The sequence below is a fragment of the Zosterops lateralis genome, assembly GCF_965231275.1.
Source record: "Zosterops lateralis genome assembly, chromosome: 3".
Taxonomy (NCBI): domain Eukaryota; kingdom Metazoa; phylum Chordata; class Aves; order Passeriformes; family Zosteropidae; genus Zosterops; species Zosterops lateralis.
Window position 1 is genome coordinate 21,092,732 of NC_139764.1, and position 13,816 is coordinate 21,106,547.

At 41.3% G+C, this 13,816-nt stretch overlaps 1 protein-coding gene across 2 annotated transcripts; it reads right to left on the reverse strand.

Annotated features, from left to right (window-relative positions):
* Positions 1 to 1,504: 1,504 nt before the first annotated feature.
* On the reverse strand, positions 1,505 to 13,800 carry TLR5 (toll like receptor 5). 2 transcript variants are annotated; one of them, XM_083858173.1, is made up of 3 exons: positions 13,672 to 13,779; positions 9,555 to 9,662; positions 1,505 to 5,848 (listed from the first exon to the last, which is right to left on the reverse strand). In XM_083858173.1, the coding sequence occupies exon 3, from the start codon at positions 5,839 to 5,841 to the stop codon at positions 3,259 to 3,261; it is 2,583 nt and encodes an 860-aa protein (XP_083714299.1). In that variant the 5' UTR covers positions 5,842 to 5,848; positions 9,555 to 9,662; positions 13,672 to 13,779; the 3' UTR covers positions 1,505 to 3,258. The 2 variants fall into 2 exon arrangements, with proteins under 2 accessions (XP_083714299.1, XP_083714298.1); XM_083858172.1 differs by lacking the exon at positions 9,555 to 9,662 and having other exon boundaries at positions 13,672 to 13,800.
* Positions 13,801 to 13,816: the final 16 nt, after the last annotated feature.

A 13,816-nucleotide genomic window follows, 5' to 3' on the forward strand; every position in this document is an offset into this window, starting at 1 on the left:
ATGTTTGTAGAGTCTGGATTCTGGTCCTGAGTGCTGGGATTTCAAGGAGGAACCCATGCAATCCTTGGACTCTGAGAGGCTGGCTAGATGTCACTGTTGAACAACACTGCCCATTTGACCAGTAAGTGTTTATAATACATACTGCAGTGGTAGGACTGGGCTTTGCTATCAAATATCTGAGCTGACACCATGGGGCACTGAGTCACTGTCCTCCCCTGTGCTGCTACTGTGAATAAATCCACCAGCTTTCACCTTAATAGCTTGCTTTAGAGCCAGTGCCACACTTCAAACCCTATTCTGGACCCTCTCCAACAAGTTAATGTTTTTTACTGAGGAAGGTGAGCAAAAATGATGAGAGTATCCTTAACTAAGGAGCCATAAAAATCTGATAGAGCAGTAATGTTCCCAGTGAGCCTGAAGGAAATCCGATCAATAGTTATGAGGTTGAGGCTCAATTTATGGCCTGAATTCATCAAGCATAGTCTTTCTCCATTTTTGTACAGGATGCTTTTGTGGTTCCTGCTGAGCAGAGGAGTATAAAGTGAGCACAAGTCCTTTCTCAACAATTCCCCAGGCTTTGTCATTTAAGATAGCTGACTCTACAGAGGTGGTGATCAGGGTCCTATGATCTATCTAAAGGCAATTTTTCATCATATAGGACAGGCTGTACCAACTGTATGTGTTCTGAGAGTCTCAGGCTTGGAATGGTTTCACAAAGAGTAAAAAATAAAGTTATTTTGGATCTCTTTAAAATTTGACACTGCAGTTATTCATTACAGCCAGGAATGGTTCAGCAGCATGTCCTCCAAAAATCCTTTTACTGCTTTTTGTAGACCCTTTGCAATAGAATTTTCAAGATGGTGGCTGGACTAATTCTACATTTCTAAGCTGCCTCTGTGGAAGAAGTTTTCCCATCTGCTTCCAGCACAGGTGTGATCTCTTTAAATTTTGAAATTTTTTTTTAAGGACAGAGGCAGACAATCAAATTTCATCCAAGGATTTTATTAAAACCTCCATGTAAAAAGTCAGACCTTTACAAAGCCTGAAGTAAATGCAAACCTTATGTAGCCACCTCCCACCAGTGGCATCAGCATGAAATAGACAGAAGCTTCTCAGATTAAATGAAAAAGCCTTGGTTTAAGCCATCTCCTGTATCTACTTGTCATTCCTGCATACACAGGTCAGCAGGACAAAGTTTTAAATATCTGAAGTGATAGGAGTATTTTGAAAATATACAGTAAGGTTCTAAGCGAAGAAGGCTCTAAATTAACACTTGACCAAAAATATTTTCTGATACTCATTCAAATATAATTTCTTAAGGGTGCTTTTAAATCCCCAACTCTTGAACACCATGCACAGATCCATAGACTGAGCACCTGGAACTGTAGATGATCTTCATTGTACAGATTCATTCCTGCTTTGACTATCTGCCAGTGGGTTTTATGTGAAATACTCTCTAGTAGAGCCTCTGCCTTTAAAGGATGCCTATAAATATCTGCACCGGTTGACAGGCAAAAGGAGAAAGAGTCAGACATTTTTAGAAAAATGTAAGAAGTGCAGAGAGCTGAAATGCCCGTGGTGGCTTTTCTGACGGCTCATGGGGGGCTCTGGGAAGGCAGGGCTGCTGGTGCTTTCCCAGCCCTCTCCTTGCAGCAGGATTTTCCCCTCCTGCCAGCAGCTGCAGTGGCAGGCGACAGGAGGGGCTGAGGAAAGACGGGCTGTTCCCTGAGCCAACAGCGACACCCAGGGCTCCGCCAGCACAGTCAATCCTTTCTTTCATCTGCAACCCCGTATCCCATGCCGCCTGGAAAATATTCCAAGGTTTAGCCCTTTCTGCCTTCCTGAATGACTACACTTATTGAGAAGGAAGAGATATTTTGCCGAAGTAATTTTATCGACAGAAGTCATGTATACTGTGCTGAGAGTAAATTAGATCAGCCACAGGCACATCTATATTCCAACGACTGCATTCACACAAAGTGGATTAGGCTCTTTCATCTCTATCAAAACAGTTAAGATTATATTATCTGTTTGCAGCTAAGGTCGAGGCAGACAACTTATAAAACCTCCCATTCCTGCTTCCTCACGACTGCAAAAAAAATCTCACTGAGACCACACTGAAATTATTTTGGTAAGCTTCTGTTGAATAAATGCACAAAGGTGAACAGTACACTCAAGGAGTATGTCACGATCAAAATAATAGGTGCAGCTTCTGTAACAGTGAACACTGAGTCAGACTTTTATTAAAATGACCCTAAACAACCCCTTCAAGACACATACCTGAGCAGAGAGTGGCAAAATAATTAGAGAAGAGAGAGACAGGCATTCATGTCTCTAGAAAAACATTTCAATGGAAGCAAGAAAACATCTTAGAATTGATCAGCACACAGGGTGTGCTGAGGACAACCCGAATTACACAGGACAATTACAAAGTACAAATGCATTTCCCACTCCCAGAATGCAAAAGCTCTGTCACCAGGGTACAGTCTGCACAGCTGCTGAGGTAGTTTCTTGTTTCCATTCCAAGCTCAGGCTTGCTTCAGGTGCAAACGGAATACCAGTTCCTCTCTGCAGGGCAGGAGGCAGGTCAAGTGAAAAAGCACCCAAGCTGAACAAGTAGCAAATGTTGTAGACCAACTATTGTAGTTTGACCACCAAGCAGAGAAGTTGGTGGAGGGGAAGGGCATGAATGGAGTCCAAAGTTCGTATGTTCCAGCTGAGCTGAGGTAAATTGAGAAGAAAATAAACAAATGACATCTGTGTTACACCAATATAAAGCATAACGGTGCGAAACAATGATTGTACTGTGAAACACAGCATGAAAAGTTACCAGTGCAGCAAGCACAAAATTAAATAGACCAGGAACCGCAATGATCAGGCTTGCCAGGGCCTGAGAGCACTTTTGGTCACTCCTGGACAGTACCATGGGCTCTCTTTGAAAAAACAACCATGAGCATCCTTCTCTAGCTGAAACAGACCATTAAGCAGTACTCCAAAAATCAGGACTAAAGTGCCTGAAGATGCATCCAAAATGTGAAGCATCTGTGGTTCATTCAATCCTTCTGAAACGGCATGTTGTAGTCCACAAAACCATTGCACTTCCATAAATCTGCTGGTTGCTTTGTCTCTGTGTTCTGAAGGATTTATACTGAAACAGTTATCATTCTGCATGTCTTTTCAAGGAAAGATGGAGCCAACTTCTGTTTATTCCTGCCATGGCACAGATGGAAATGGAATATTTGCCTGGAACTCACACAGTCAATGTGAGACAGTTGCTATATGCTGCAGCTCTATGCCACTGGTTTTCCTTTGCACCTTTTTCTCCTTCCGAATTTGGCAAGAAAGGTTATCTAAAAACCAATCTACATCTTGATAATCTTCAGGCCACCGCAAATACTGACTCCTTTGTAAGAAGTTTCGAATTGGTTTGTGTTTCTTCAGCTGATACTGAGAAAGTGACCCAACCACTACCACAATGAGGACATCCTTCAGGTCACAGAAGTACCTGCTCTGGGCAAAATTAAAGGCTTCCACACACCACCCATCTTTGAGAAACTGCCTGGTCACAATGCAAATGGTTTTCCTGCTGTTCCAAATGGCATCACGAATATTGTTGATATGTTCTTCTCCAGGCAAGAAATCTCTTTCCTCAAAACACAAGGTAAATCTGTTTTTATCAAAATACTGTGAATCCAGGTGCTTTAGCAAAGAATTCTGGACCCATTCAAAGTCATTTTTGCTGTAGCACAGATATGCATCATATTTGTATTCACTTTTATCTTCTACTCGTGGTTGGTTGTCTATCAGTTTTTTTGTGATGGTTTTATACCAGACGAAACAAATCCCCCGGCAGCGAGTAAAAATGATGACTGCCACCAGAAGCATGAGAATAATGACAGAGAAGATGATGAACAGTGAGAATCTGAGTGCCTGCTGGAGTTCATCTTCATCACAGCCATCGTATGTCAGGTGTGACAGGGGCACCCCTTCAAAGCCAGAGGGGTACACACAGTACCTGTCAGACGGGGAGCCAGCCAGGGTCACATTGGTTTCATTCAGCCACACCAGCAGGCTCTTTAAACCACAATCACAGACATAACTATTATGTGTGATATCCAGAATACTCAAAGTCATAAAGACTTCAGGCTCAGGGGAAAGCAGATGGTTTCCAGATAAGTTTAGGCTTGTTAGGCTTTGTGGGAAAAGCCCAGGAGAAAGATGAGACAACAGGTTGGAAGCCAGGTTAAGTATTTTAAGAGATGTTAGACCTCTAAAAATCTCCTGTGGAAGAGCACTAAGATAGTTGTTATTCAGATGTAGAACCTGAAGTTTGGGCAATGCCCCAAACACATCCAAACATAAATCTCTCTCCCACACCAGCTGCAACATATTTTCACCTAGATCCATATATACTAACTGCTTGTTTTCTACAACATTAGTACTTTTCACACAGTAAGAGAGACGGTTCTGTTTTAAGAAGATGTACTGCAGATCCGGAATTCTGAAAAGAATATACAGGTCACCTAAGTCTGCCAACCAATTTCTTTCTAATTCGAGGTATGTTGCAGTTATTGCTCTGTCAGCTACAGACGTTAGCTTATTGGCACCTAAAAAGGCAAGGGTCAGATGTGGAAAGGAAGGGAGTCTTTTAATGGCATTGTCTCGGAGATCAATTGTTTTCAGATTTACTAATTGCCTGAATGATTTGTCATCAATGATCCCAATATGATTTTGCTGTAAATCAATATACATTACACTACGTAGACCCTCAAAAGTATAATCATACAACTCACCCAAAAGGTTACTTGAGAGATTGAGAATTCTTAGGTTGCTCAAGCCAAAAAATGCTTTCCTTTGTATTGCATTTATCTTGTTCTTGAAAAGGTTCAGTGATTGCAGATTACCAAGACTTTGAAAGATTAAAGGATTGAGAGAGAATATGAAACCCTGTGAAATATCAAAGATTCTAAGATTACTTCTTCCTAGTCCTGCAAAAGTAGAATAATCTGGATCTTTTAAGTTATCAAAGCCAAATCCTGAACCCATTATATGAGGGCTAAATATTAAAGAATTTATTTGAGTCCCTTTAATGGCTGTAGAGAAATACTGGAATTTCTCTGTGCTCCAGCCATTGTTATTAAGGTTTAGTAAGTTAAATGTAATATTTTTGAAAGGATTGGAGCAGTTGGCCCAGGCCACATCTTCTGTCTTGTACAAGTGATTAGAATCAAGGTTAAAAAATAAAAAGTGTTTTCCTTGGAAGCTGGTAAGATTGATTTGACAGAAGTTGGATATCTGGTTTAATTTCAGGTTCACACTTTTCAAGGCTGTTAGATTATAAAATAAGGGATGAGGATGAAGTTTTGTGATTTTATTTGCTGAAAGATCCAATTCTTCTAATGACCTCAAATCTTGAAAGTAACGTTCTTCCAGGATGGAGTCTCCAAGGGAGTTGTAAAACAGACGGAGGATAGTCAGGCTTGGCAATCCCACAAAAGCATCAAGATCCAGCTGAAGAATCTGATTGTTTCCCAAGTGTAATACACTAAGGTTTGGCAGGTTCCTGAATGCTCCTTTTCCTATAGTAACAAGACCAACAAACTGGTCTCTGATTTCCAACACCAACAAGTGCTCCAGCAGTGGAAACGAAGTCACAGTCACTTGTCTGATATAGTTGAAAGCCAGAAGAAGCTTCACTGTATCCTTTGGCACAGGTGGAACATCTGTGAGGTTGCAGAAAAGGTACATGGAGACTTGGGCTTCTGAGTAGCAGCTTCTAAATGCACACACCCCAGTAGCCAGTGACAGGCCAAAGACAAGTAGGAGCTGATGACACAACATGATGAACCTATGTGAAAAAAAAGTGACAATAGTGAGAATTAGTTCTGCAGTTGGCTGTCTTTGCAGTGAGTTTCAGACCACATTTTTAACAGCTATAGAATAGAGGGTTAATGTCACAACAAAAATAACTTGTGATTTGGGATTTATCCTTTCTCCGAAGTCTAACAGGGATCACCTGATGGGCTGTTGGTCAGAACATGCATCCCAAAAGGATGTGAGGACCTCCTATGACCTAAAAAGTAACTCTCCTTTATGTTCCTTAAAACCCTACCAGGTAAGAGTAAAAATCTTGGCCTAGCTATTTAAACTGCACCATGGAACTGGTAATGTTGCTGTCTTAGCTTAATTCCTTAATTAGTTTTTCCAAAAAGGCTAAACCAGTTTGGATTGTCTGAGTCAAGTGCAGCCACCCAGTCATCTCAATAGGCAAATGCTACTCTTTCCTTGAGTGCTCTCCTTGTCAGGACTGTCACCTGTTTGGAATTCAACTTGTTGTCACATAGAGGTGCCTAACAGCCATGAGTTTTTAAGAAGGGGAATCTCTTTTGGGGCTCCTTGAGCCTCAGATTAACCTGACAACCTGAAATTGGTCTGGAAATGGCTGTAAAATAGTTTTGAAAGTATAGGCAGGAACAAGACTAACAGTGATGAAACAACCAAAAGAAAAGCAGTAGCCTGAAACTGTGCTGCAAGATTTCATGTTTTATGAAAAACTGCATTTCCCAAACTGTAAATTCCTCAATTATACAAAAAGGTGCATAGCACAATTTATGCAGCTTGCTGATGAATCCATTTATTCCCATTCTGTATTTTCCTTGCATTATGCCACCTGTCTGTCTGTTGCCCTTTTTATCTGAGACATAAACCTCTGCAGAGCAAGGAAGGTCTTTTTTATTGAGCATGGTAAAGACCAGAGCAAATTACTAGCCCTAAAGTGGTTGTTTGTGTAGTGCAGTTTAAAAAAACTCCCAACCTTCTAACTAAGATTGCAGCCATCTGCTTCTGCTTTTAGGCAAGCATTTATTGAAATGAAATGACAACCCAATGGATGAATTTTTGTGTCCTCCAGCACAATCTGCTTAAAGATTGGTAAGTGTGAATTCTTGTAGAACCAAACCCCCAGTGGCCATCTAATGTCTGCAAAGTAAATCTGCTTCAGAGAGGAAAAAGTGGGGCTTGAAAAATTACCGGTCTGATTTGAGCACAACTCCTTCTTTAAAGGACAGGTACAAACCTCTATGCAGAATATTACACAATTTATTTTAATTTAATTTAATTTAATTTAAATTATGCTTATTGCTGCCATACAATGGGATTCCTGGGAAATGAGAAAGTATGTCAGTAGAAACCACTGACATTTCCACTACAAATACCAAAGGAAAGGTCCAGCCAATTTTTAGAGACTATCTGCTCTATAGAAAGTACAAGGATACTACAATACAATCCAGCCTCCTGACTGACATGATCCCACTGTATCAAACATTTCTGGTGATGTTCTTCACATCATCTGATTATATTAAAACCTTAACTTGTAGCAGCTTGGACTGCTGGAATGAGTCTGCAAATTTTCACCTTAGAGGCTCAAACACTAAGTGGGAAACCCACATAGCTCACAACTTAAAATAGTGATCTTGTCATTTTTAAGACAATCTCATGTGCTTGAGACAAGCTCTGGTCCTTGAAAGCAAAAGAGATTAGAGATATACGATCAGAGTTGATTTCTGAAGTCCTGGCATTCAAAGTTCATTCATGTTTTGTCTCACTAAGGAATTTAGGATGTGCCGCATAGGAAATCAAATTGTAGGCAGTGAGTATCAAAACTCTCTTTTATTGAGCATAGTAAAGACCAGAGCAATTTATTAGCCCTAAAGGAGTTGACTGTGTACTGTACTTTAGGAAAACCATGAAGAAATTTTAGCTTCTTCTATGGGGAATAATTCCAAGTACTAAAAAATAATTGTATTTACTAACCTCTTTTTTTTTTTTTTTTTACCTAACATGCACTCCTAAAGAGGGCTTTATAAGCAGTAAACGATTTAATGTTTGTTGTGACTACAAAATATTGTAGGTGATTGAAAAAGACACAGCTAAACATACAGCAAGTCATTCAAGATCTTGTTTACTTTTTTACTTTTCTCTTTGCTTGAACCATGAAAAAACAAAACACCAAGTTACTCTTTTAATATTTGATAGCTATTATATTGCTTATTCTTGACACCTTGATATAAGGTGTTTACCACAAATAGTTTTAAATTACATTTATCTTTCAGACTTTTACCTTTTCATCCCAGATAAGATGGCTGCTTTTAAAGTTTGGGCAAAATCACAGCATCATCAAAAGCAGTGACAAAGAGAAAATACTTTGAAAGTGAATATTTAACAGATATGAAAATGTTAGAAAATGTTGGTTTTAAATTTTAAAATGCAGTTTTATTTTTAGCATGAGAATATAAGAAAATGGGGAAATATTCGTAGTGATCTTCTCTTTTTCATTGACCTGCTTTTCTACATTCTTGTAGGCTAAAAAAAATATCTAATAATCTTTTAGCAGTTGTTAAACTCCAACTTTGCTCTGGTCTAGTGATAAGCAAGATTTCACTTGTAAACTCTTTGCTCCCTTTCTGCCTAAGTTATTACATTCTCCCCTGAATCCATAAGCAGCAGAGGGATACTGGCAATAAGAAATGTCTCTTACTGCTCCCATGAAAACAGCAAAGATTTGTAATTTATCAGAATCCCATCATGTAGCAGTTTATGCAACCCTTCACCACTGCACATTAGCATGTAAAACCTTTTGGGAAGAATATTCTTCCCACAAAATGAGGATCACCTCATTCAATTACATTCGTTGTAATTACATTCAATGTAATTACAAATTACACTTGATTACATTCAATATAGATGAAAGGATGTGTAAATGCTTAATTCATAGAAACATAGAGTCACAGAATCCTTAAGGTTGGTAAAGACAACCAAGATCACTGAGTCCAACCTTTGACCAAACACCACCATGCCAACTAAACTGTAGCACTAATTGCCAAGTCCAGTTGTTTCTTGAACACTTCCAGGGATGGTGACTCCACTACCTCCCTGGGCTGCCTCTTCCAATGTTTAAACACCCTTTCAGTGAAAAAATTCTTCCTGATGTCCAACCTGAACCTCCCTGGTGGAGCTTGAGTCTACACCCTCTTGTCCCGTCAGTTAGAGAAAATTTTCATTATTGAAAACTGGAGCACTGAAGTTCAGAGAACCAGAGCCCAGCAGGTGAGATTTTGTTTCCTTCTACTGTGCTGATGTCAGGAATGAGTAAGCAGTAAAGGGAAGAGGGAAAGTGGGAAGGCTTTGAGTCATCTGGAACTGACCTTCCCTATTGTACTCACTGTTTTAAAACCTGATTTTGCAAATCTGGTTTCAAACCACAGCAAAAAAGGATGGGAATTGGAAGTACCTGAGCATGGTGGATGTTGTAGCAGTGCCTGTCTGTCTCAGCACTGCTGTGTTTGCCTGAGGACACCCAGAAACTGTCAGTAAGCAGGGCCTGGGGGAAAGCCGAAAAGGAGGGCTCAGACTGTCTCTTTTTGTTATTTATGCCAGAGCAGCAACTCTCTCATGGAGATTTAGAAAGCACTTGCTGCTCCCCTTTCCATACCCCCAACAAAAATGCACTGGAAAAGTTGCTGTGCAATTGCCGCCTAAACCCCATGAAAATTCACCTGAATAGACAAATGTCTCAATCTCTTTCTTCAGATATTGGGCACCTTCCAGCCAACCAAAGGAGTCTCCCTTGTGTGATCTTCTCTTTATATTCCCAGGTCACAATTCTGTAGGGAAATGAGAATCACTCCTACTTCTTGGAGAACATGCAGAACAAAATACCATTGTCTGTTGCCCTAGTAGTATTCATGTTTTCCTCACTTGTGGCAAAGGTTATGATTATCTTTCCCAGAAGCAGGTGATATTCATTGACTGTGAAGGACTACTCGTATTTGGTGCTTGGTAAAATTTCTCAGAAAAAAAAAAAACCTCAAAGACCTTCAAAGAGCATCCTTTTCCTTTTAATCTAACAGAAAGCCTGCTGACAAGGCGTTTGTAATATTTATTTAGGCCATAAAAAGGATCTTGAAAGATATATTGCAAAACAGTAAGTCTTTGTTCTTAGACTGGTCAGATAAAGGCCAACTGCTATTGTAAAAATTTGTATTGCTGCTGTTATCTGATTAGATCAAATCTACTTACTGAAACAAAAATAAAGCCCCAAGCTTTTGCCTGGGCTTTAGGCCATCATAATATATGCATTTGTGCTCATAAAAAGTTGTGCAGTGTAAACACACTTTTTGTCCTGGGGCCCCTCTAGCCAATTCAGATGTAAAAAACAAACTATTTCATTCATCAGATGATTAATGAATGTACCCCATCCCAGCCACTCAGCCTCTCCCTTAAGTTGCCAGGATGCTTAAATGAAATATAGAATATCTCCTCTTCAAATCAGGAAGCATCTTACAAGGTAATTGAGCACTGTGACAGTTCCTATCATTGATGGAGAAAAGCATAAGGCAATAAGGCATTTAATGACCTGACAGAGCAGAAGGACCATAAAAGCCAGTACTGGTTTGGGTGTAATGATCTACTTCCTGTTTATATTTATTTGTTTGTTTTGATATCCCATCAGATCATATGATGAGATGCAAACACACAAAGACAGATGTGATTCCACTAATTATAGTGTAACAGTTCTTTACAAGAGAGCAGTCCTCAGAAGGGTAGGAAAATAAACTTGAAAATAAAGACTAAAACATACTCTGGTCTATTCTGTGGAGGATAGGAGTAAATTGGATAAGCAGAGAGAGAGTGCCTTAGCCCCAGACCTCAGCTTTTGGCCCTAGCTCAGCTGTTTTTAGCCTGTAGCACAGTTTTGAGTGTGCTCCTGCTGAGCAGGGCCAGTCTGCGCCTTTCCCTGCCCAGCAGCCAGCTGGGATGTTTGTTCCAGTAGGGCCCCAGCACTGGGCACTGCTCCATGAGCCAGCCCCACTCTGCCCTGTGTGCCACAGGACATCATGAAGGCAGAAAGAGCCTTAGCAGAGCACCAACAATCCATCTTCCAGGTCCTAAGGAAACAGGGCTTCAGTGAGGACAGTGAAGATTCATTTGGAGGTTTGGGGGGGTTTTGTTTGTTGTTTGTTTTTCCAGAGTTTTTGCTGCTGTCGTTTTCCAGCAGCGACACTGGTTCACAGCTACACAAACCACCTGTGGGCAATCACAGTCACCACTCAGGTATTCCTACATCTTGAGGCCATGTTTTCCTTACTCTTTGAAAGCTGTCATGAGAGAATTGCCTGGTCTAAACTAGAAGGCACCCTGGGGGGAAAAAAGTCACCTTTCTGTTAGTTTCCCTTCCCTCTTCGCTGTAACTTTGGACTGTGTTTTTCAGAAACTGGATTTAGCCCAAGGACACAATGTTGTTTTTTTGTGCTTGCAGGATAATTAGAAGCAGCCAGACTTTAAGCTCTCACCTGGAAAAGATCAAAGTGATAATAGGAAAGGAGTCTTAGGAATGACAGTCAAGTTTTTAAGTTACAGGAAACCAGCTTTCACAGATGAGACAGAAATTCTTCAGGAAGCAGTGAATTCTTGACAAAGCGGAGATGCGGCAGACATGTAACTCCTGGGGTCACAAGCAGAACTCTGAACAATTCTTTTTAAAGGTCTCACCTTTTTATAAAGTTCATCAGTGCTGTCACACCTGTGAAACAGTTGTCAGGCACAAAACAGTGGTAATGGTTTGGTAGCCTGAAGTCAGCAAAGATGAGTAATGGTGACCAGCCAAGGGGGAATAGCGTGATTACCACCCCTGCACTTCTGGGACCAAATCTGGGCACACTATTTATTAAAGAACTATTAAAAAATATGGAAACAGATTCCTGAATATGCATAGCCAAATGGAACAAATTATAAAAGAGATGTTTGCTTTTGCAAGTTTGGTTTTTTTTGGGTTTTTTTTTTTTTTTTTTTTGCCCATGCATTTTAAAAAAGTAATCAAAAGGTAACAAGCTGCAAATGTGCAGTGACAAAAAGTCCATAAACATAATACAAAGAGAAAATAAAATCTGCCCAGCTTTCAGGTGAAATCAGAAACCTACTCCAGACTTTCCTGGAATTGAGATGTTTGAATTTATTTGAAATAGTCTTTAGATCTGAATGAATTTGAGTTTGCTCTTGGTGGTGGAGGAGAAAAATGTGAAAATTTCACTCACTAGTATGGCTGACAAAACTCTGTACTGTCAACCTGTGATGCAATGAAGACCTACCAAGTGAAGGAGGTAGAAAAGTGGGGGATAGCCCTCCTGAAACCTTTCCTGGTTTCCATGGGAGGCTCTTGGTGAGGGAGCTGTTCCATCGACTCCCAGCATGGCAGGAGCATCCTAGGGCTCACCTGCATTTATAGCCCAGATCAAATGCTTATCTACTGATTATCCTTACACGAGGTAGTCCCAACCCAACCAGGAAGAAGTGCTGTCACACAGGCTGAGCTGCATGAAAGGCATTTAGAGAGGAAGCAGGAGACTGAATGACACGCTCCATGCAGTGCATCTAGAAGAACGTGAACCAAATTTCTGAATCCATGAAGACCTGCAGTCAGACACCAAGAGGTAGCCAACACAGAAATCCCCATGCAGGTTATATTTTAAATTCTCTCCCTACCCAGTTCTTTCCAGAGAGAAAGCCAGCTATGTCTTTATTTAGCACATTAATCTATCAAGTAAAACAGCTACAGTCAGTTCTATTTTCTTCACAATGGAACACCAAACCCTTTTTTCCTGCTCATACCCACTAACTGTGGAAGCATGGGTTATTTTGCACAGGAGGCACTCTCCTCTTCCATTATAGCTCTCCCAACTGAGTGAATAATACTCAAGATTCTCTAAATCAAATACATGTTTCAGCCTAATGTGGGGTTGGGGGATGCTTTGTATGTGGCCAAGGGAGGGAAGAGAGAAGATCTGCTCTGGGCTGCTTCCTTATTCTGATTATGCATGTGTTCAACCCAGAAACCATCCCTAGAGAACACTATGGAGGTCCTTCTTGCTCTGCCCTCTAGTTCCTGTCTTTCACCACTTTATTCAGCTTCTGAAAGTTCTTGCATAATGACACAGCTCCACAAGGAAGCCGGAGGAGGCCAAAATTAGCCTGTTGCCAATTAAGAGGAAGACACATGTGTCATTCACCCTGGGGCAGAGATCTGATGGACTGAACTCTCCCATGACCTGGGTGAATGCTCCCAGCTGTAAGTCACGGAATTAAAGAACTACAGCAACAGTCCACTGCTCTATTTTACAACACTGCTGTGTTTCCTGCTAGGTCTGACCTAGAAGCTTGTCTACCTCACAACACCTATGCCATGTGGCCAGATTAGGTGCTGCCCAGTCAGCCCTGCCAGACTGGGTGTCTGCAAAAGCAAAACACTTCGTGCTCCAGTTCTGAGGTACTGAACTCCAGGGTGGAACTGCTGAAATCCCACAAACTGGACTCTTCACAGGCCAGGGGCAGATGCGGCTCTGTCTTATCAAGTCCCACCTCCAACGCCTTTTGTGTCTCTTGGGGACTTTGTACCCCACAGACCTATTTTCTATCCTCATAAAAAGAATGTAGTAATCCTTGTCCGCCAGGCGGGGGGAAGAGTGAACGAGCTCTAAGTTACACAGCGCTTTGCAAAACGCCAAGCACAACCCTAAAAATGCCTAAACAAACATTCTCCTGGGGGTGGAGATCCTCATTGCTTGGCGGCTTAAAGGGACACAGGAGGGAGGGGGGGCAGAGAGGGTGAATACTGACCCTTGGGCTGTGACAGAGCCGGCTGTGTCGGGCTGTCGCTGTCGCTGTCCGGCCCCGTGTCCCGGCCGCTCTGTTCCCCGCCTCGTTCCCCGTTCCCTGCCCTGTTCCCACATCCAGAGCGGCGGGCTGGAGCGGGACAGCCTCC

What these genes read in the sequence shown, in the direction of transcription:
- TLR5 (XM_083858172.1), bottom strand. Translation starts at nt 13,784, where the DNA reads ATGTGGGAACAGGGCAGGGAACGGGGAACGAGGCGGGGAACAGAGCGG. An exon ending in GGCTCTGTCACAGCCCAAGG is followed by an intron (nt 5,849 to 13,671) that starts GTCAGTATTCAC and finishes TTTTTCACATAG; the next exon opens with GTTCATCATGTTGTGTCATC.